At 42.9% G+C, this 23,543-nt stretch overlaps 1 protein-coding gene across 1 annotated transcript; it reads left to right on the forward strand.

The window, feature by feature from the left end:
• The first annotated feature begins 6,835 nt into the window (after positions 1–6,835).
• On the forward strand, positions 6,836–21,418 carry GORASP2 (golgi reassembly stacking protein 2). Its single transcript, XM_074145073.1, has 10 exons — positions 6,836–6,980; positions 13,358–13,438; positions 14,216–14,419; positions 14,839–14,925; positions 15,400–15,530; positions 16,132–16,264; positions 16,374–16,497; positions 16,861–16,947; positions 18,433–18,528; positions 19,515–21,418. The coding sequence occupies exons 1-10, from the start codon at positions 6,918–6,920 to the stop codon at positions 19,832–19,834; spliced, it is 1,326 nt and encodes a 441-aa protein (XP_074001174.1). The 5' UTR covers positions 6,836–6,917; the 3' UTR covers positions 19,835–21,418.
• The last annotated feature ends 2,125 nt before the right edge of the window (positions 21,419–23,543 follow it).

Consider the following 23,543-nt stretch of genomic DNA (forward strand, 5'->3'; position numbering starts at 1 on the left):
GAGTTTCACCTACAGTCTTAGAGTCTCAGGTGAAACCACTGGGCCATAGGAAGCAAGTAAAGATTGTATAAAAAGCCATTCTGTCAGAAACCTACTACTATAATACCTTTAATTGTCAAACCTGTGCTCCATAGAGATTTTTTTGAAAACTACTTACCAGTGTCTAACTCAAACAGAACTACTGGGTCTTCAGCAGCTTTGGGAAGACAGGCAGAGATAACCTGTGTTACAGCCAAGTCGATCAGTTCTACAAGTCAAAGTAATGAGAGCTTTAGTTAATTTCCTGTGTTCTATTAATAGCACCTCCACAAATTAGTTTTGCTGAGTTTCTGGTTTCTGAAATAAAAGCCTTGATTCTGGTCTCAACTCACTTGGGGAAGAGGGCTGTAGATTACCTCCGCAATCCCTCTCCCTCTATCTGTTGATGGCATCTGCAATCTGTGATGCAAATTACAGCAGCCAGAGGAACTGTTCCTGATAATAACCAGAGCATGACAACACTGACTACATCTCTAATACGTGCCCATGCTAGGAGCTCTGGGAGAAAAGCAGAGAGCAATTCTGCCAGCTATCTGCCACCTGAGTGTTCCCCTTACAGAGATGCAGTGTGCCAGGTCTGATTCTGCTGACATTGTGACCCTTCCATCCCACTGACATAAGGAAGCTGCTGTGTTTCGCAATATTATCAAGTTAGAGTTTTCACTTGAAGGCTTATTAGCTCCAGCTCTTTCTCTGCTGGATACACGTCACTCCTAATTATCTTGCAGAAACTGCTTCCCCTCCCTTGTGCTTTAGTGTAAATCAGTGATAATGCAATGAAAATCGGTGCATTTTTATAGTGGTAGAAAACGTGAAGTGGTCAAGACTAGGCTTTCTGAGTTTGGAGTGGTCTTTTTGTGCCTTGCAGAGCACAAGGGGAGAACCAGCCCTGTAGCATTCTCACTGGGAAGACTATACCTGAGACCAACCCATCCAGCTAGTGCCTTTCTCCCTTGCATTTCATTCCCTTTTCAGCTGCATAGCAACTAATGACCATAAAAACAGCTTTACAAAAGCCCCACATTACTCCTGTATTTAATTAACTTTTAGAGCATCAGACCGTGGTATTTAATCACAGCCTGCCTATTTTCAGGGGGTTATTTGGTTTGAGGCTCACTAATGCTTGGCTTCCACTCAAAGTGCTTCACTGTTAACTTCTCTTTACATTTCAGTCTGATCTTTTCACAGCTGTTCCCAGCAGCAGGTCAAGAACAGGTTCAGTCTCACGTCTCTCACAGTTGCACACGTGCTGACTGTCGCTACCTTACTTTTTTTTATTAGATAACCTCAGATCCAAAACACCTACTGCTCCTAAACCAAGACTGTGGGGAGTATATGTAAGTACTCCTGCAGCCTAATGGATGGGTGTAAGCCTGCTATGTGTCAGCAGGCTTTTACCAGCCATTTGTGCAAGCTAGAGCTACGTTTTTTGTAGAGCTGAAGGATCTGTGCTTTATGCCTTCAACTAATGTGAAGTTCTAAGTATTGAGGGTGCACAGCCAGGTGGATGCCTTCCAAGTAGCCATAGTTTGTTCCCTGTCTGCTTGCAAAGGAGATAAAATCTCCTCGGGCACTGCTAACAGATGAGTTGTTCTGAGACATACATCAGACTCTTTATGGCTCCTTCCAACCCTGGTCCTGCTCTGCTGAGACTGGACTCAAGCAGCAGATATTCTGACCTGCAGTTCCTCATCTTGGGCAATACATTAAGAGCAGGAATGAATGAGGTCATACATTGATTAAGGGATAAAAAATGTTACGACCAAGAACTGTCTTATGACCCATCCTCTTCTCAGTCACTGGACACTGCTGTTCTATTTCTGCCTAAAGCTATCTCCTTTTCGTGTTTGCTTATTGGGACAATCTCTTTTATTACTTTATCCACTGGGGATGCAGACCTTACCATAACTTTGGCAGTATTCATTTAATTTAATTTTAAAGGCACCCATTAATTAAAATGATTCTATTTACTGATTCCTAATAATGTCTCAAAAGCTTTTGTTCTGGTGTATTTGTCTGTGTTTGAGCTTAAAGCCATTTCTGCAATAAATCATCATTTTCTGCCTGTCTTAGCCTCTAAATGATTTGGGTCAAACAGGCTGGTTTGTACACTGCATTTCAGTAGCTGCCTTCCCACCACACATGCTTGGGTTTCTCTCTTCATCTTTATTCCTGTTTGCCCAGCACAAACAACACAGAAAGGTTTAAGGAGGGGGGAAAAAAAAGCTGCTTTTCTTCAGCCACCGTATATCCTGCTCAGGGGAGGGATGCGGGCCCCTGCTGGAAGCATTTGCAACACGTTCTCCGCAAAGGGCAGCGTGGCTGTTTCATCTATTGCAAACTGGATTTTAGCCAAGAGCCGTAGCTGACAGTTTCAAGGCGGCCACTTCCCCATCCATCTTACTCAGACAATGGTAAGCAGTCTCCAAACTAATAATTCATCATTTGCACATGTGTGCCTTCTACTTCATTATTTTATTAACATGTTAGAAGGCGCCTGATTTATTTATTAAATTCATTACTATTCTTATCAAATGATGAGATGTTGTTATCCAGGAAGATGCACTTGCTATCTCACAACTAATTATGCCAATTAAGTTTTCATGATTCTACCACAAAGCACAGCTCATTGACTTTAATTGCTTTTGAAATGCAGCTGCTGAAATACACACAGAAAGGAACAGGTAGGTTATATTTGTTAGGTAATTTCTGCAAATGGAGTTTGTTTTCATTAGGTCTTAAGTGATACTTTCAGGCAATCTCGTTCCCTATTTCCCAGGTAAGTTTTGTGTCTTTTTAGCCCAAGAGGGTTCTAAACATTTCTTTTTCTTTACAGGCTAGCCTTTTGCCATAGAACATTGGACCAAGTTCAAAGACAAATCCGGTGGTTTAGTTCAGCCCTTAATGGGAATCGATGGACATCTGCAGACAATATTTTTCTTCACTGAGGTGGAACCAGCCCAAAAGGAGTGACATTACTTTGATGGAAAGCTGAGATGCTGTGGTAAGGCAAAAGTTCCTAAGGAAAAACATTTCAGGCTTTGCAGCAATGCCTGTAGTTTCTGTCTCCAGAGAGGGGCAAGGTTCGTATTTCTCTGAACGGGTTGAGTTGAGTGATTAAGAAGAACAAAATATAGCTGCCCATTTCTGGGTTCATCACATGCAGGCATGAAAATTTTACAGATCTCCCAAGGAAGAGGGAAATAGAATTTCTTTGGTTCTGTGAGATTAAGACAAACTGACTACTGATGCAATGGTACTAACTTGTTCTCAGATAGCATAATGTCTGAGCAGACTCTGGAGATGCAAAATCTCTGTCGCCTTGTTTCCCCACTAATGCCTTTAGGAAGCATGAAAAGCATTCATCCTTTGACTACTCTTCACTTGGAACCACAGTCAGAATAGATATAATTCGTATTCCCTTTCACAAACAGCTGGATGCAATAGTTGCTGCAAATTGCCAGGGTGGTTCTAGCTCCTCTTCAGCCCCTCACACACCTCTTGGTGGTCGCAGGAGCAGAATTCAGCCATGGAAGTGTTACTGCCAGGGACACGGGCTTTCTTTACCTTCTACATTTACATGGTGGTTTTGGCTTTGCCACTTAGTGGAAACTGCGTAATTAGAAGTTAGGCTCATAAAATCAGCGCTGAGCAATTTGGCCAATCCCAGCTTTAAGTCTGTTTACAGGCCTCGTTCAGAAGCCAGCTGGAAATATGTGAAGGACTACTATTCACACCAGGGATTTTCAAGCACATATTCATCAAAATGGCAACTTTCCAATGACAAAACACTATTCCTCTTTTTTGTTCTGGTGTTGGTGGACAGAAGTACCAAGTTTGGGATAACAGTCACCTTTTTTCACAAAGAAATCAAAGTTCAGATCTTTACAATATTTAATGACATGGGAAAGGGCCTCTAAGAGGTATTTTACAGTGTGTTTCACTGTGATGTAGTAGTCATGTTGTAGTAAACTCTGCTGAGAGATAACTTTTTAAGGATGAGGTATGCAACATGTTGAAGTGAGGATTTAGTGTCTTCAGTGAAGCACACGAACAATCATTACATCTGATCCAACATAAACTCTGAGTAGGAAATGCCTGCCATTAATGAAATGTTTATCAGCTCCAGAGCCACTCGTCTCTTCTTAATCTCTGGGGAAATAGAATTGTCAATGAAACTCGCTGTGTGATCTAAAAACACTCTGGAATTGATGAGGCTTTGGCTGGGGAGACAAGCAACCTACTGCAGTGTTGTTTGAGTTGTTGGGGTTTTTTTCTTAACACAGCAATAATAGTTCAAGGGTCTTCCAGTCCAAAGGCAAGGCAATGAAACCGAATATACCCTAGGGAAGCCTTCACCAAATTAAGGTTTTCACCCATAGATTTGTTCTCAACAAAGGAGGGGCCAGCATCAGAGAGCCAGTCAGCCAGGAGGACAACATCTGGCTAGCATCTGTCTCATGGCCACAGAAAACCCACAGGCAACCCACAAAATTGACAGTGCCTACCTAGCAACATAAGGAGAGGTGTCACACAGGAGCCACTCTCCCAGAAGAGAGCGGAAGAATGACTGTGGGTGGTAGTTTGCCACCAGCTATGGATCCTTTAGGAAGCTTTGGATAAAGGGTAGTGAACCACAGCTGCCCTCCCTGGATCACGCTGTGTTATACTGCTGTCTATCATGAACCCCTAATAGCAAGAAAGAAATTAATATGACTGAGATTTTCCTCCCAAATCTAAATGGCATGTGCATGGGAGCAGAAGATTTGCTTAAGCTGGTATGGTTTTTAGCCTTGTTTGTGTGACTTTTTCTTTACCAGCTCACTGTAACAGATTTCTCGTCCTTTATTAAGAGCACAGAAATTCTTGTAAGATATAGTTTATTTATGTATTTTTCACTTTGCTGTCTTACTTTGTATTGCTGTCTCTAGGGTATCCTAGAGTTGATCTCTTCTTGCAATGATGAGGAGAGACACTGTGCAGGGATGTAAGCATGCCTGAACTGGAGCGTGGACACAATCCAGGACCAGTCATACCTGCCCAGAGTGCCTGGAGAAACACTGGCTGTCTGCTCCAGTGGAAACACCTGGGCACAGTGAGGTGGGCAAGGGCGAGGAGGGGGCTGGTCATGTCTGCTGCAGCACAGGGGTAGATCTCAAGCACACTACAGAAAGGCTTTTAATACCGGCCAGTGAAACACTCTGATAATACAGAGAGAAATGAGTCCAAAAGAAGTGAGGTATGGGCTTCTAATCATGCTAATCTGAACTTCCCTTCTGTGCTCTACAGAGGGTCTCTAACACAGTGTTCCAGTTCACTAACAAATGCTGTTTCTGCATTACTGAACGTGATCAGTGAGAGCAGCGCCTCCGTAAAGAGGTCATCTCTCTCTGGAGGTCTGTAGTACCAGAACCAGGAGGCGCTGGTTTATATGGGCAGGCTGGGCAAAAGCTTCGTCTGGGGCCTCCCATGCACAAGGGACACTCAGAAAGAGTCTGTCTAAAGCTTGGATTCATAACGCTCCTTGAGAAACCACTGCCCAGCTCCTCCAGCTACGCTGTGGCACCAGGTTGGCTCAGGGCTGGATTTTGATGTGGGACGCCTGGCACGTTTCATCAGCTATCAGCTCTCCCCACACCAACCAGCCAGAGAGCAGATCTCTGGCTGCGGTGTGTCCCGACACGCTGCTCGCCTGGCAGGAGAAGCCATCCCCTCATCTGCTCCATGTCATAGAATCATAGAATCATTCAGGTTGGAAAAGACCCTTGGGATCATCGAGTCCAACCATCTTCCCTACTCTACAAAGTTTTTCCCTACACCATATTCCCCAACACCACATCTAAACGACTCTTAAACTCATCCAAGGATGGTGACTCAACCACCTCCCTGGGCAGCCTGTTCCAGTGTCTGATCACTCTTACTGTGAAGAACTTCTTCCTAATGTCTAGTCTAAACCTACCCTGTTGCAACTTGAAGCCATTCCCTCTTGTTCTATTGCTATTTGCTTGTGAGAAGAGACCAGCACCAACCTCTCTACAATGTCCTTTCAAGTAGTTATAGGGAGTGATGAGGTCTCCTCTTCCTCAAACTAAACAGTCCCAGCTCCCTCAATCGTTCATACGACTTATGCTCCAGGCCCTTCACCAGCTTCGTTGCCCTCCTCTGTACCCGCTCCAGCACCTCGATATCTCTCTTGTATTGAGGTGCCCAAAACTGGACACAATACTCCAGGTGTGGCCTCACCAGTGCTGAGGGGCTGCGTGCCGTGGAACAGGTTAAATCAAACCGCCGCTCTTGGGCAGCATTTCGCACCACAGCCGTTCCGTACCCATGCGGCAGTCCTTCCACTTCAGCTCCAGCTGCCGGACGGAGGGTTGGACGCGCCCCTGGCAATCCCTTGGTCGGTTCCATCCCACGGGCACCCACGGCCGTGGCAGCTCCCGGCTGCTCCCCACTGACCTTGAACTCGGCAGGAGCTGTAGGATGAGAGAAGCCAGTGGAAGGTGCGGCCTGCTCCACCTTGTCCTCTTTATGTTCTGTTCACCCATTTACTATACGTTATTAATATAACTAGTACTAATATACGTTAATTAACAGTTCCCATCCGACCCTCGGCCGCCAGGGGGCGTCGCCGCGCCAGAGCCGAGCGGGCGGCGCGCGGCCCGTCGCGGCCACCGTACGGCCTCCGCCTGCTGCTGCCGGCGGCGCCGCCGCCCGCAAGGGGGCGCTGCGGCGGCGCCTCCCGGCGTGCCCCGCGCGCGGCCTTCCCCCGCCCGCCCCCGCCCCCCCCGAGCCGGGCGGGAGGGAGCGAGTGCCACGTCCCCGGAGCGCGGGGCTTTGTGGGGCAGCCGCGCCGCCGCCACCGCCCGCCCCCGGCCATGGGCGCCTCGCAGAGCGTCGAGATCCCCGGCGGGGGTACCGAGGGCTACCACGTCCTGCGGGTAAGGGCGGCGGGGAGGCGGGGGCACAGTTAGGCTGGCGGCGGCCTTGGGACCCGGCGGGCCTCTTCCTCCGCGGGAGTCACCGGGGCTCCCCGGGCCGGGCGGCCCCGCCGCGCTACCCCGGCTCGGGCGGGCAGCGGCGGCGAACGGGCCTCCTGGTGCCCGTGGCCGGGGCTCCGTGGCTCGTGTCAGCGGTGAGATCCCCGGCGGGGTCCGCGCTGCCGGCTCACCCTCCCGGCGGAGCGGGGAGGCGAGCTCCCCGTTCTCCGGGCGCCCCGCCGGGAGGGCTCGGCTCCGCGCTGCCGCTGCTCGGCGCTTCGCCTCAGCCGCGCGGAGCTGCCCGCGGCCTGCGCCGGTACCCGGACGGGCTCCGAGCCGCCGCTGCCCGGTGGGAGAGAGCTGGGCCGCCCGACCGGCGCCGTCCAGGCCGCGGCGTCTGCGCTCCAGCCTGCGCACGGGCCGCGGGGAGGGTGCGTGGAGGAGGCTGCTGCTTTTTGGGCAGCCTCCGAGGGCACCGGCCGCTTCTCCGCAGCAGTCGAGTGCCGTGGGCGCTCTGTGGCCTGCGCACTTTCAAGCTGCAGGGGGAGAACGGCGCCCCTGCGTGTGCCTGGCCCGGGTACCGCCTCGCCCTCTCGGGCTGCGTCGGGGCGGCGGCATCGTGGTCTGATCCGTAGCTGCTTTCCCCCTCCATGGGTGGCTCCTGCCAGGGGTGTTAGATCGAGGTATTTAGATGACAGACATCACCCCTGCCAGAGCTGTGCTCACAGTGAAGGCGGTATTGCTGTTTTTCATAGTTACGTAGTTTTTGTTCACACCGTGTCTACAAAATTTTGGTTTTGTGTGTGCAGCAAAGTGTTTTGTTAGGCTGCGATAAAGGCCTTGTGAGCAGCCGCTTGGAATGTGTGTGTCACGTCCAAAGAGCGGAGGGGTACCTGGGTTGTGTCCTTGAATCTGATGCACGGGGCAAAACAGTAACTTTGCTGGAGCTACTGACAGCCCTGCCCGCACCATGGGGCTTCTGCCACTGTAGCTCCAGTGTTGTCAGTACCCCGCTGTAGGCACTGTGCATGTACACTGCATGCTGTAGGCTGTTTTTTTTGTTGGCAGAGGACCTTCTCAGAGCAGCTCTGTCTAGAACTAGCAGTGTGTTTTAGACATGTGAAAGAGCACAAGACCTCAACTCGTGTGAATTAGTACTTCCTTACTTTGTCTAGCTTGTTACCAGTGAGCTATGACTACGTGGAGAATACTGTGGTGAAAAAAGAACAGACATAATTTTTCAAGTGTTAAAAAATGCTTCGTAATGCTTTTGAGAAGCAAACATTGATGTTCTTATCAAATCCAAGCATTCATTTGTTAAAATATACATGTAGGCTAAAGTCATGGTGGTCCTTGTTATGCCAGATTCGTCAGCTCACGCTGTTTGATTAAAGCACGTTAGTAAATTGAGATGTATCTCTTTTATGAAGTATGGTATACTTGGTTTTTCTTGTGCTCTTGCTTGAATCTGGCCCCTTTTGTTTTCATTTAGGCACCTTTTGGTTGTAATGCAATGTTTTTGCTATGACTTGCAGTGACAGTGCTTGATTGCCAGTCTTTGTAAATGTAAGTGGTAGGCGGTCATTAAAGAAGCTGATTTCTGAGAGGACAGCCATATTTACATTAAATGCAGGAAAGGACCTGCCTGTTGTCTTAAACAGGCTGATGTCGCTATTTTTCACTGCCTTATCTTCTTGCTGGTATCTTCAGATGCCACAGCAATGAGCAATTTTTTTTTTTCTGGGGACAGGCATCTTAAACTGGATCAGGCATGATCCAGGTCTACGAGGAATTAGGCCTGTGCTTAGATGTAGTTGGGAGTATAGATTCAGAGTAGAGAAAAATTTTGAAGTTTCACAGTTATAATTTGGAACGCTTATATTCAAATGCATGTGGCATGCAAGTGACTAGAATTTTCCTCTATAGTTTATCCAAGTTTACCTTTGCGGTCAGCATTCTGTAGTAAGTTTGTTAAAGACAGATGTGTTCAGCTTACGCTCTTTGAGGACCTCGACACAATTTCACTCTCTGCGTGGACCAACCTTTGGTAGAACTTGGGATTGAGCAATACTGCTATTTCTTCTAATTTATTTTCAAGTAGACTTTCTGAGTTGGGTGTTTTAATCAAATAAATCGGAATGGTTAAAGGAAAACAGCAGTAGTCTTTCGGTGTTATATATCTAATTCAGATAAGGTCAGATTTTTTTGATAACACCAAACTTCTGTGAATAGTATATAGTGGTCATTCTTTAAGATTTCTTTCATTGTTGGAAAACTAGAGAAATGTCAGAAAACCTTTTCAATTATTGAAAGAATTTGTTTTGGTAGGGCAGATAAATGAAAAAAATACATGTTAAAAGGTCATGAAACAAATGAGTTACCATTGTTCAGAATGACCGTAGGAGCCAAGTACAAGTTGCCACAGGGATGAGCAAACTGAGGCTGTTTCTTACAGTGGAACTTTTAGACTGTACAAGCTGCTTCCCTACAAAATTGATGGCAAGTCTCTTGCTCTGCTCGCTTTAAACAGGAGCAGAAATATATACAGAAAGTGAACAATACCATCACTAATTTCTGACATAATTTTTGTAGATTGCTTAAATCTTTTTGGCAGCTCCTGCTAATACTCGGTGCAATGTCATTTTCATTGTGAGCTTTATGATCAGTGCACTTGTAACAGGAAATAGGAATGCTCCAGGACTGAAGTGCTGTGAAAGGAAAACGATTTCATCACATGCCTACTTGACAGGAAAAGTTTCTGTGGGTTGCACTGTTGGGGTTTCTAGATATTGAAATGTAGCCTTTTTTTTTTTTTTAAGAGGGAGAGAAAGTTACAAACTTTTGTTGCATTAGTCTCTTCATAGGTAGACATAATAGTCGTTTTTCTGAGACAATTCTTCAGAGTACATTTTTATTCATCATATGTGCTTTTGCTGTTAGAATTCCATTTGCCAATTCATGTAATGTGCTCATAACTCTTAACTAGTACTCCCCAGCTAGTAGCAGGCAATGCGATTTACCTCTAGGAACTTTCTCCATTGTTTTTTTCCTCCATAAGTTTCCTTTAACATAAATTATGTGGCTGATTAGAGCAACTGTCTGACTCTATACATTGCTCAGTATGCATTTGTTTCTGCCCTTCAAAACAGAATGAAGGAAAATTTTTAATAACTTTCCTGTTCAGCAATGTGAAACTGCTATAGTTTGCCCAGGATTTGGTAATGACTTGACAATTTCTTGTCAAGTCATAGATAATGTAAGAATTTTTACCTGCAGGAGATTTGTATGCTTCTGTGTTGTGCTGTTCTCCCTGAAAGATGTTGAACAGCAGTGCCCAAGTTTAGATTTCTAACTTTCACTTGAGTGCTTGGGTTTGTTGTAGAAGAGATACAAATGTGTTGCCATAAAGAGATGACTTATTTTTTAAGGGAGGCTCACATACTAAAAGCCTGAGTTAAATTCTCTTGTGCTAAAATAAAATTTGATGCTACATATCAGGAATCTATTTTCTTACAAAAAGCTTATAAAGCTTTTTCTCTTGAAAACTGGGTGTTTCATGAAGAAATTCAATACAGTTATAGCATGTAATGTGTTAAAATAGCTGAAAGAAATAAAATGGATTCTGTCAGACCCAATAGGAATTGCTTACACATGATACATATTACCAATTACAGAGTGGGTGGGAGAACGAAAAAAACCCCTCCTTTCAGCATTTTGCTGGTAATAAAGTAAATACTGGGAAACATTTCCTATATGGAGGGGGGAAAAAGAAGCTTCAGAGCTTCTGCTCATTGGCAGTTGTGTATTTAGTGCTTGAAGCTAAGCTTCTGAAAGTTTAAGTGGACACTAGTATAAGTTTTCTGACTTTCAGAAGTGGTGAGAGCCTTCATCTGCGTCTGACAATGAGGGTTTCCACGCCTTGGTCCATTTACTGTAGCACTGCTTGCTCAGGGCTTAAATTTGTGACCATTGTGTTGCTGAGCAGCCTTATTATAATGTGTAATGTACAATATATACTGTGTAGGTAAAGAGTGATACTGTTGGGAAAGGTGTTCAGCAAAGAGAAACTTTATGTATTTACCAAAAAATAAGTGGGTTTAGTAATGCAGATTAAAATTAGTGTCTTGACCTTGAAACCTTTTCCCTGTTCAATTTCTGACAGTGAATTGGAAGTGGAATAACTAGTGTGTAATCTGTGTGCTCAGCGGCCCTGCTGCCTGAGAGCTGTCATCTTGGTGAGAAACCGAAGTCCTGCAGCATTGTACGAGGCTGAAAGAGTCATACAGCCCTTTTCTGCCTTCTGACATTCAGCGTTCTTGATAGAGGTTTTCTTCACTTGCTCTTAAAAAGCTCCGGTGGTGGCAGTTCCATAGCTTCTCTGGGCGGTCTGTTCCACTGTTTTTCTCTACTGTTAGAAAGTCATGGCATTTACCCACAGGCGTCTGTAACTTATATGTCTGAAGCAACAGCTGGCTTTGAGAGAATTAGGCTTCCCAAGCTGCCATGGATGGTATCTTGCCTGCAGTGGCATCTGTTGTGTATGGTGTTACTTGATTATTTCTCAGTCCTTATTCAATTACAAAGGCAAATTACTGGATACCTACTTGGGGCATAGAGAAAAGCTGCACAAAGCCATATTGCTCAGGAGGCCTAGAGTTTATGTACGTACACATGGAATCTTTATTTCCATCATTAATAAGAAGGGTTTTGTGCCCTTGTATTTCCCAAGATCCCTGGTTATCCTTTGTTGCTGTGGTTCTTGGAAGAGAACCATGGCCACAGAGCTTTGAGCAGAGCGCTGTGCTGTGCCTTTTGTTCTGTGTGATGGTGCTGAATTGTGCAGGTAGCTGGCCGAAAATAAGGTGGTGCGGCATAAAAACTGCATGGCACCTGGGGAGAATATCTGGACCCCCATTTGCAGGAGATGATTTCCAAGGAGCATCTTGAAGAGACACTTCTGTTGACGCACTTCAAGTTCTAGTTAGAAATGATAAATATGGGGCTTGGGGATGTTACTACTGCCTCAGTGATTTTTTTACTTTGGCATAATGTTGGTTTCATACCTTTTTTTTCTGCTTTACAAATCTTGGACAGCAATCAGTGTGTGTGATGTGACTCTGGAACTACTGATTCCAGATTATTTTTTCTTTAATAAATGTTTAGGTTATGTGACACTAATGTTCTAAGCTTCTGGCATCTATTACAGAAAGCTACCCACAAGTAACCTCGAGGTTTTTTCTGATTTTGTGGATATATTGGGCAGAGATAAATAAACTCTTAAGAGGACAGTTTTAGTATTAATCAAGCTTTTTTTTTTTTTCCATGTTAGACTATTTTGTTCTAGATGAGTCATATTAAGAAAACTCAATTCCTGCAGAATCAGACCGGTATTGAACAAACTAACAGATTTGTACCAGTTTTGTCAGATGGAATAGCACGTAATGTACGAAACCACACTGTAAAGGGTAATGCTTTTTAGATCTTTTTGGAAGATGAGTGTAGCACATAAAACAAGAAGCCAGTGGGTAAAATGAGTCAGCTTACAAATAAAGATATTGTTTGCTACAAAGGCTGTAGGAAAAATCTGATAGCCATATTGGATTTACTTTTGTCTGTCAGGAATGCATGTAAATAGTGAAAAAACAAGACTGGCAAAATGTCTCTCAGTTACTCCCTTTGGAATTAAAAGCATACTTGTAGCTTCTGGGAGCAATGCATATCCAATACTTAGGCCTTGTCTTAGTGGAGTGGTTGAATTATTTGAGCTGCCATGGCAGCAAAATTGCTCGTGTCCCTTTTCTTGCACCTTGTTGGTATGTTAATGAATCATTGGTTGAACAGATCCCCCTCTATGTCTCAAGGATGTCAGCAGGTGATGTTTGGTCAACCTGTGCATACACAGGTGTGACTCTCCTTTTCCTCTGGTGAGCTAAGATAAAAAGCAAGATCCCCTATTGGTACTTCTGTGGAAAGATACTGCTTTTTACTCAACTTCTTCAGAATTGATTTAGCTTGTCCTTTGACCATAATTTCCTCTACTGAAATAAGTATCTACAGTTTATCTACTGCAGCTGTAAAGCAGTGCGTGTCCCAAGGAGTAGCTACTGTTGTGTCATTCCTCAATAATTTATAAATTATGGATTCTTTTTAAATGTTTCTCTTTTTTTTTTTTTTAGAGGTGGATTTTTTTACTCCAAAAGATTATATTTGAATATTTAAAATCATACATACAAACATCAGTAGCTTCTAGAACTACAGTTTGCACAAGTAGAAATATGTTTCTAGTCTATGAATCAGCATTGGTACACTTGTGCTAAATTCTTGTTTAACTTTGTTAGGTACAAGAAAACTCACCGGGGCATAGAGCTGGATTGGAGCCATTCTTTGATTTTATTGTGTCCATTAACGGTTCTAGATTGGTAAGTATGTTGCTATTTTGTAACTGAATGAAAACACTGTGTTGAGAATCTTATTTTTATAGTGGCTTTTTGCATTTGTTGTATTTAAATATATATAAAATATTTCTCCTTAGTTTAACATGAGAAAGCCTAACTGCATCAGAAATTAATTTCTGTTATAATTCTATCAAAAATTTAGCTGGAGAATAAGGATACAGACAGTCAGTCATGCTCCCTGGAGACACCTGCGCCAGCAGAAGATACTGCTACGTACTGAGTCAACACTAGCAGCTTGTGCTAGTGCCCCCCTAGTTCTGTCTGTAAAACAGACAGAAAAGTGTGAGAACTTGCAAACGCATTTCAGTCAAAACAGGCTGAGGGAAAGAGCTGTGGTCAAAGCTGTGAGCTGGGCAGGAATCATGGGAGAAAGTTTTCAAGCAGAGCTGTAGTGAGGCAACAAACCATAGCAGTGGAAAAGAGCAGCTGTAGGTAAGCTTTTCTACCAGTATGGTTGGATTCAGGAAAGGCTCTGAAAAGCTGCGAGGCGCATCATGTCACAGGTTAAATTAAAGTGTTTTCGTGTTTGGAAAGCATAACTCATTCCTGTAAATGCCAGGTTTTCACCAGAGTTGTATTCTAGAATTGTGAAGGGACTGGAAGCTGGTTATAAAATAGCTGTAGATACATATTCTGATAAGCACAGTGTTTATTGCACCTTTGAAATATAAAAGTGGTGCTACAGAACTGGATGCTTGCTGTGTTAAACACTAAACTAAACTCTTGTTTGAACATTTGCAGAATAAAGACAATGACACTCTCAAGGACCTGTTAAAAGCAAATGTTGAAAAGCCTGTAAAAATGCTAGTGTACAGCAGCAAAACACTGGAACTGAGAGAAACGTCAGTGACCCCCAGCAACATGTGGGGTGGACAGGGCCTGCTGGGTGTCAGCATTCGTTTCTGCAGCTTTGATGGGGCCAATGAAAATGTATGGCACGTTTTGGTATGTACGGACTTCAAAGTATGTGTTTTTTCCTGTTGCTTACTGTTCATTTTTTTATCTTTTTACTGAAAAGTAACTTGCAAGGGGGTACACAAGCTGTGAGATCAAATTGGTCTGTTTTCTCTTCATTGATTTTTGTGTTTGGAGAGACTTTTGAACTAGAACTCTGTCTGCGAGTATATTATCAAATCTTGTATTTAAATCAGTGTTTTTGTATAATATTCAGAGCACCTTGTGACAGTATCAAAAGAGACTAATCTAGTCACTGTTTCACTAGTTCGGTAACTGTTCTACTAGTTGTGTCAAAGACTTCACCAGTTTGTCTGTCTGACTCAAAACTTGTGCAAAGTGCACGTTTAACCGTTCTGATACACCCTGACAGTTACGTGATGTTTTGTAACTTTCCATCTTACAACTAGGAAGTGGAACCAAATTCTCCTGCTGCATTGGCTGGACTTCGACCTCATAGTGACTATATCATTGGAGCAGATACCGTCATGAATGAGGTACGTATATAAAAATAAGATTTTGATTTTTTTTTTTAAACTAAAGAATTGTATTAGGGCAGTTTGAAACATCCCCAGTTTTGTCTCTGTTCAGTGCTGATGAAAGTAAGTTAATGCAAAGAGAAAAGAGCTCTAGCATGGTGCCTCTTCTTTGTGCTTAAATGCAATTCTGGAAATAAAGCTGCTCTTAAATATCTTCATGAAGTCAGATAAAAACTATTTTTTTGTACTCTGATATTTCAAATAGCAGACTTGAAATCTAGGTTGTGCCATGTGTCTTCTGAGTCGTACTAGCAAAGCACATACCAAAGCTGGCCTTGTGATAAAACAGCAGCACTGCAAGAACTGCAGCATGTAGCGGTTACTGGGTTCTGTTACAGAAAGTTAGGACTAGGAAGGTGATTGTGCTAATGTCAAAGGATAAAATAAGAAAAAAAAAATCTAAAATAAAAATATTTTTTAATCCTTTTACAGTCTGAAGATCTATTTTCCCTTATTGAAACGCATGAAGCAAAGCCATTAAAACTTTATGTGTACAACACTGACACAGATAATTGTCGGGAAGTGGTGATTACTCCAAATTCTGCCTGGGGTGGAGAAGGCAGGTAAGGAGACAATATCTTACAAGGGAATGGGGCAACTTTCTTACAGCATCGGCCTAAAAGCTGCTTGCTTAGGTTTTCTATGAGGACAGGAAAAGAGTGTTGTTATATCGAAAGCATTTGTGTTGTAACAAATTATATATTTATTTGAAATTCAGATTTAGTTGCTAATGGGGAGGTGTGTGTTTACCCAGTAAATTAGCTAATGCAAAAAAAGTGCAACAGTTGCTTTCTGCATTAGGCTTCAAATAGTCATTAGGCTGCACTATATAGTCTTAAAGTATTGTGCAGTCACCAGAAGAGGACTGCAAATAACAACTGTGAGTTGAATTCCGAGCTGTATAGCTGATATGGCTGCTTAGTTTAAATAACAATGGAATTTTTGTGCTAAATGTTTATTGCTAAAAGCTACAGAATTTCCTTTCAGTTGTCTTGTACTGATCATTTTTCCATAGAAAATGAGGCAACGTTTTGGGGGAGGGCAAAGTTGTACAGAACTTACCTTGAAACTTGTTGGCATCTTGAGTCATTCATGCATTGCTTGCTATGGATGCCATAGCTGTAAAGTCACTTCACTGACTTTTAAATGTTCATATTTTAAAAGCCTAGGATGTGGCATTGGTTATGGATATTTGCATAGGATACCTACACGCCCATTTGAAGAAGGAAAGAAAATTTCTCTCCCGGGACAGTTGCCTAGTGCATCTCTCAGTCCCCTCAAAGATGGCTTCACAGAGGTAGGTTGTAGTCACTTCTTTGGCTTGGTGAAAATGGATTATGATGTTATATTGGTTCTTGTGGAAACAATCCGTAATGATGCAACTTCCTTTTTTTCTTTCCGATAAGGTTCAGCTGTCATCAGTTAACCCCTCAGCCACATTACCCCCTGTGTCAGCAGGCCTTGAACAGAGTCTTTCAGGACTTTCTATTAATTCACCCTCAACTACTGTCAGTAACGTTCTCAGTACAGGTTAGTATGGAGGTAACGAAGTCCTGGCATGTATGAGGTTTCTGACATTCTTGCATTCACAGATACTTCTATCAATTTAATTGAAGGCAGAAGAGAGAATAAAATTTTCTGTTCACCAGACTTTTCTCAACAACAAAGTCTAGGGTACTGCATTTGTGCCCTACTTGCTCGCAAAATAGTTGCAAACAACTTCTATCAGAAATAGAATGTGTATTATTTGGAATACTATTTTTCTTTATCAACATTTTATGGCTAAGGCAAATAGTAATTCTCCTGTAAGCAATTATGTATTTGTACTCCTTGAGGAAGGGAACTGAAGTGTTGTGCTTAAAATTAATGTTGTTTTCCTGTGTGCTCCACCAGGTGTTCCAACAGTTCCATTATTACCACCACAAGTCAGTCAGTCCCTTACCTCTGTGCCACCAGTTAACCCAGCAACTACATTACCAGGTGAGTAGGTAAAATTTCTTAAAACATTTCTGATACAAAAATCTTCAGGGAGCAAGGGAAGAGAACTGTCTTTTGCCCTGCTTTTTGAGGGCGAGAGGGTATTACTTCATACAACTTACATTTTTCCAGTTAAAGATCTCTATACAGCTCCTACAATGGGCTGTAGGGGTTTTTCAGAGCACATGCACAGCATGTTTATAGTACCGAGGACTGAGCTGGTAGCAAAGTTTACGATCATTTACCTTTTAGTAAATGCACAATAGATGCAGCATTCGGGATTTCTCAGGAAGGTACTAGCTTTGCTTTTTGCAACATTTCTTGAGTTGATATATTGTTGCTTTCATCTATATGATATATTGATACTTCATAAATTGTATGTTGCAAAATACTTTTGCAAATAGCATCACAGTTTACTGTTTGTCCTTTGCACTTGGACATCATGAGAGAAGAAAGATCTGAGAGTGCATGTCTTGCCTATTTCTGCATTCCTTTCACCCATAAAACATTCATTTTAGGAAACTCCTTTTTAATACTCAGCTTGATTATTCTTCCTAGTATAAATAGAGAGTTAACAAAATGGAACTGTATGTTGCAGTTACTGTTTCTGAATTATTTAGTAATTTAAACTGGTATAACATAAGTAAGAGTCTGTCTACAAAGTGGTGTGCATTATTTCCTGATAATAACGAACGTTTCAATTTCTAGTATTCCCAGATTATTCATGGTGGGTGAGATGAGGTTCTGTGTACAGTGGCCCTGCTTTAAGACTTTTCTCCTCTCTGTCCTTATTACCAAAATATCAACAGAACTTATTTCAGAGTTAACCTTCTGTGAGCTAAACACAAAGTAGGAATAGAGCCCTTGTCCCAGAAATGTAGCTCTTCTAAGACGGGACATTTGGGAGTGGAAGGATGTTCCATAGCAAACACAATGATGGAAGAGAGTGTGTTGTGTTCATATGTTTCTCTTCTATTTTCAGTCCTTCCTGACTTTGAAAGTTACTTTGTCTTGCCTTTTCTATGTATTTTTGCATTTAACTCTAGTTATGAACTGAGTAGAAAAGACTTAATAATAGTCAATATTAGAGATCAGAAATACTGTGTATTTAATCCTGTTATTATCTCTGCCGTGCAAATTAGGAACGGAGGGCCTCTGGTACAGTGCTGTGGTGAAATAACTACCTTTGTTAAAAGCTGAACTCATAATGCAAACCTAGTAATTCCTTAAAATAAGATTCTGCTTTCTCAGAAAAATCTGAAAGGTTGGGATTATGTATTTGCTAGTCTGGACTTCCTGCAATAGGTATCTGTTCTCACTGTGCAACTTAAAAGCTGAAACTTAGGTGATTGCATTTCTATATGTAAAAAATTATAATCAAGATGTAAAGCAACATAAATTAACTTTAAATTATCAATAAGATCTCAGAAACAATTAGAAAAAAACAATTTTAAGTTTTCATCTGTAACTTTTCCACTCTTCTCTTAGGTCTGATGCCGTTACCAGCAGGGCTTCCCAACCTGACTGATCTGTCCAAACTTAATTTACCTGCACCACACATCGTTCCAGAAATCATACAGCCCGGTACGTGCTTCTGCAAACTGAAACACTCGCTTGAAACCGCTCTTTCCTTGGCAATCCTTGATGCTCTCATTTAGAGCCATCTGGTGGAGCTGACAAATTGAATATTTGCCTGAGGTGGAAGTTGACAGTAGTGCCCAGATTAGGTAGTCAAGGAATATGTCTTTAGATAAACTAATTCTAAGCCTGTGTCTGTATTTAGCTGTTTCATTTTTTTCATTTTCATCAGGTTCATATTACCTGATTCATGATCTCTAAAGAGATTGTGCCAAGAATGAAAGTATATAGTTTTATGGGTAGAAGAAAATATGAGGTGTTTCCTTCTATGCTGGATGAGGAGATAGAAGCACCCTGATCAAATGTGAAAAGTATGAACTAATACTAAATTTATGGTTTTGAATAAAACAGGACTGCTGAAGGTGCACACGGAGCAAGCAAACAGAAATTGGAAGCTTACGTGGAATAAGGTTCATAGAATGGTTCGGGTTGGAAGGGACCTTAAAGATCATCGAGTTCCAACCCTCCCTGCCGTGGGCAGGGTCACCTCCCACTAGAGCAGGTTGCTGAAAGCCCCATCCAGCCTGGCCTTGAACACTTCCAGGGATGGGGCATCCACAACTTCTCTGGACAAGGTTCTTGTTAACTTCTTGGTTTTGGCAGTTTCAGTGAATGCCAGAAGAATCTAATCATCAGTATTAATGCATTAAATACCCAGTTCTCTGGGGAGGTAGAAGCAAACTTGAGTTTGTTCTGATTCTTCAATTCTGAAATCTGAAAAGTATCAGGCTTGATGCTAGCCCACTGAGTCAATGCTGCACGTATATCATGCTCGCACTAAGTTCAAAAAGCTTCCTGCTTTCCAAGAGTAAATAGGAGATTAGAGAAGGCAAAAAATTTTAAGCAAACAGGGAATGTCTCCAGATTAGTCTGTGTTACGCAGCAGCTCACTGCCTGGCTTTTTTTTCTTTTTTTTTTTTTTTCTTCCTTAGGTTTGCCATCTCTTCCCTCCTTGCCACCTCTGAATCTAATGGGAATAACACCTCTGTCAATGCCACCCAAATGTGTTCCTCTGCTTCCTTTGGTCACAGAGGCATCTACAGTGCCTACAGATTTGCTTCCCTCTATTACTCAAGCCGGAAGCTTTTGCGTCGACCCTGGCACTACTGTAAATGTAGAACAGACCTCTACGCTCACCTTGGATAGTGCTACTCCAACTTCAAAGGCAACTATTGTTGACAGATCAAGTGAATCCTCTACAGTTAATGAGAAGACATCTGGAGTCACAGATACACAAGCTTCTGAATCATAACTCCAGATCACTCTGTTGGATTGGCTTGGTATTTATTTAGCCATGGGATACGTATTTGAAGAGCAAGCTATCGTTAATTTCATACTAGTTTGTACTTAATCTTTAGGAGTCCTGTAAATAATATGGAGGTATAATAAAAATAAAAGGGGGTTTATAAAGCGTGTGTGGTGGGAGGGGAGGAAGGGTACTTGTATGTAACCAAAAAAAAAGTCAAGGTGGTAAATAGAATTCCACTGCCAAACTCGGAGGTATATGTTTTTAATATAGGCTGACAGCCTTAGCCTGCTAGGCCTGCCCTTGCTTATAATTAGCAATTTTTGCTTCTGATAGAAATGAAGCGGTTCTTGCGTGTGACATTTACGTACCATAGTTCTTGTTCTTTGCAAGTATCTTGTTACTACAGTGGGGATGAGAATGTTTAGTCTGAGTTGTAAATTTTAACACTGCAAAACTTCCACCTGATGGTATTTCTATTAAAGTTGCTGAGTGACCTGTTAACTGACACCTCGTTATTCAGCTTGTACACAAATCCTTATTTTTAAGCTCTTGAGAGATGCTCAAGCCATCAGTTCTGTGACTGCTGCTGCGTTGTTTCATACGCCCACTGTAAAATGGCATTTGGAAGGGAATACGGGAAATGTTAAATGTAGCACACAATTTGGCACTTCATGACTACTGTAAGACAAATTAATGGATTAAGCATACATACAGCAATAAATTCCTGGAATTTTATCCTTTGTGTGACAAAACAGCACATTTATTTGTTTAGTGCTTAAACTCTGGTTTAACTGTTTTTAGCTCCTCTCTCTCTAGCACAGGTCTGTGAAAGGGCTCCCTTCCAGAGGAATGGATCCAAGAGGGAATGCCAGACTTCTTAATGGCAGGCAGGATCAGCACTAGCAGTTAGATCCGTTGCAGCAATGAGTCATAAAATCTGCCTGCGTATGATTCATACTTGGCTTTTTAAATTGGTGTTCAGGATGAAAATTGTAGATGAACTGTAGATTAGACACTTCTATTAACTGCTGTGTGTGCTGTGTTCCAGGTGACAGCCTTCACTCCTGGTGTCAGGTACAGTTGATGTGGAAAACTCTTCTGTACTACTCCAGTCCTTCTGTACTACTGGATTTCACTTACGTGTTTGCTGCAAGCATGTGCAAACTTCAGCCATATCATCAGCAGGCTGGAGCTAACATCTCTTTCAACAGCTGCATAATCCCTTTTGGCAATGCAGTCTGCCTGATCACTGCTTGGAACAGTAGTTGCATTTAACTGCTGATCTCAAAGAATTAGATCAAATGGAACCCGTATCTAGTACCCGTTGTCCTGCCTCATCTTTATCACTTAAGAATTTGTCTTTCTTCTGCCCCACTACGGCACATTTCCTCATCACCTGCTGTGTCAAGCCTGTGTCAAAGACTGACCCCAAATACTTTATTTCTCACACTGTGAGCGGTTTCTTTTCTCAGCTGCTTGTGAAATCCCTCTGCCTTGTTAAGGAGGGGATCACTGTTTCTCAGAACGTCTTTTTTTTATTTACCTTTGTAAATTCAGTGTTACGTACCTCAGAATTAAACCTTGGCATGAGAAGGATGTTCCCTCTTTTCTTTGCTCTGTACAGAGAAAATGTGTTAGTACTGAGCTTCATAAAACCTCTCAGGCCTAGCAGTCTTTCCTGTAACTTCCTTACACGTTTCCACAGCTAGAGTCCTCCTCATTATTATTTTCCTTATCTAATCTAAGAACAGCAGAAATAGAAGTTTTGTCACATGCCAAATTTAGAGCAATTGTGGATTGTAATTGGATGCATTGAACTAGGATCCTTGGGGAGTTTTTTATGTTCTTACAGTAGGGCACAGTGTCCTTAGGAGTTAACACCTGAAGTTAGCTGGCATGTTTCTATGCTTTCCAACAGCAAGCTGCAAACTGTCATCGGTGTTGTGCAGGTGTCTCTAGGAGCAGACAAAGTAAGGTGCATAGTTTGAAGTCATGCACTTCTGTTAGCTATTTTAAGGTCCCTTGTTGCTGATTTTATGGATCCAACCCTTTGATAGGTATGAGAGCAGTGGAAGTAAGGCAGTTTTTGAGTGTAACCATCAGCAGTTCTGCTAAAGATAACAGGGCTTCAAATTTGGAGATGATTCAATGGTGCAGAATTTAAGCTGTAATCTCCCAGCTAAAATGTCAACCATTGAGAAGTCGAAAAACTTACCACTTAAAATAGAAGCAAGGACCTTGAAGTCATACTATTGCACACTGGTTTTTAATACTCTCGACTACAGTTAATGAAATTGTACCTTAATCACTCTGGCAAGAGTCTCTTAATGGCTTATTTCTCCAGAGAGTAAGGGGGCGTAAGGACTTAAGATACACTAAGGGAGCAGCAGCCAAAGTAACCTTGTTTCCATGAGTTCATATACTCAGCTGTTAATGAACAGTTAAGAACAGGCATATTAATTATATTTAAAACATTGACACACGGAGTCCCCTTTAACAAGTACTGACAGCAGACAAGAAGACAGATGTACCACGAACTTCCCTGGCCTTGCATATATTTAAGAATGATTAACATGTGTGTGACATGCTGTAAAATGAATCGGGTATTTTCCTGCTCCCGCAAAGGCTGCTCTGGGGGCCGTGGTGGTCAGTGGTGGGGTGTTTTTGTTGTGAGTGCAGGCCTGTCCCTACAGCTCTTCTGGAGAACCTGTGGGCACATGCTGAAGAGGTGCATTTTTGCAGGTTGAGGCTTTGCTGCTGCTCCAGGAAACAGCTTGAGGCTCGGGCTGCAGGGTCAAGGCGGGACCGTGGGCAGAGCATTAACGGTGAAGGTTTCGTGGCTTTGGTGGGGTCACAGAGCGGGCTGTTTCTGAGGCCCTAACAACCATTTAAATCAACCCTGTCCAGCGTTAAACCCTGTCGCAACTGGAGCTCCGGCGTTTGTTCCCGGGCAGTAGCTGTGGCGGCCACGAGATGGCGCGCAAGAGTTTCGTCTGGCTTGAATTTACAGGGTTAGGCTCCGCCGTGAGGGCGGTTTGTTGGTTCCGCCCCCCGCGCCCCTCAGCAGCAACTGTAGGCAAATGGATGCCAGCTGGATGCTGAACGGTAGTACTGTAAGGAATCGCAGATAACTGTAAACCCAACTGATTTGAAGGCAGAAACGGGCTGAGCTTAAGCTATTTCTGAATTCCAGACTTTTGCTGGCAGTTTGCTGACTTAAACCAGGCTAACCACGGGCAGGGTGAAAGGTTGTTTTGAAGAAAGCAGATCCCTACAGGCAGGGACTTGCTTGAGATACCATAACGCTGAAGGAGAGACCTGGGTAGTAGTTCCAACCTTTCAGTGATGTAAGTGCTGATTATGGAATTAAGTTGAAGGGGGCAGGATAAGGATCAGTGATGTTTGATTGTGGCACCCCATCGTCCTCAATTATACACAGGCTTTGTCTGTACTAGTCAAATAAGTGTGTTCACCATCACTCCCTACCGTGGAGGCCCCACTGGCACCAAGCTCAGATTCTTTGGTTCATCACTTGGAATTAGACACCCAGAATCGGTCTCATTTTAGAGTTGAATCCTGCAATGAGAGGCAAGAATCAGACTGCAAAAGTGTTTCTTCATTGGTAAGTGTGTGTAGTTCATGACTAACTCATGCTTTGTAGTCCTGCTCTGTACATTCTTCATGGTAGTGCCGATGGTGTAGTGCACATTTG

The sequence above is a fragment of the Numenius arquata genome, chromosome 3 (assembly GCF_964106895.1).
Source record: "Numenius arquata chromosome 3, bNumArq3.hap1.1, whole genome shotgun sequence".
Classification (NCBI taxonomy): domain Eukaryota; kingdom Metazoa; phylum Chordata; class Aves; order Charadriiformes; family Scolopacidae; genus Numenius; species Numenius arquata.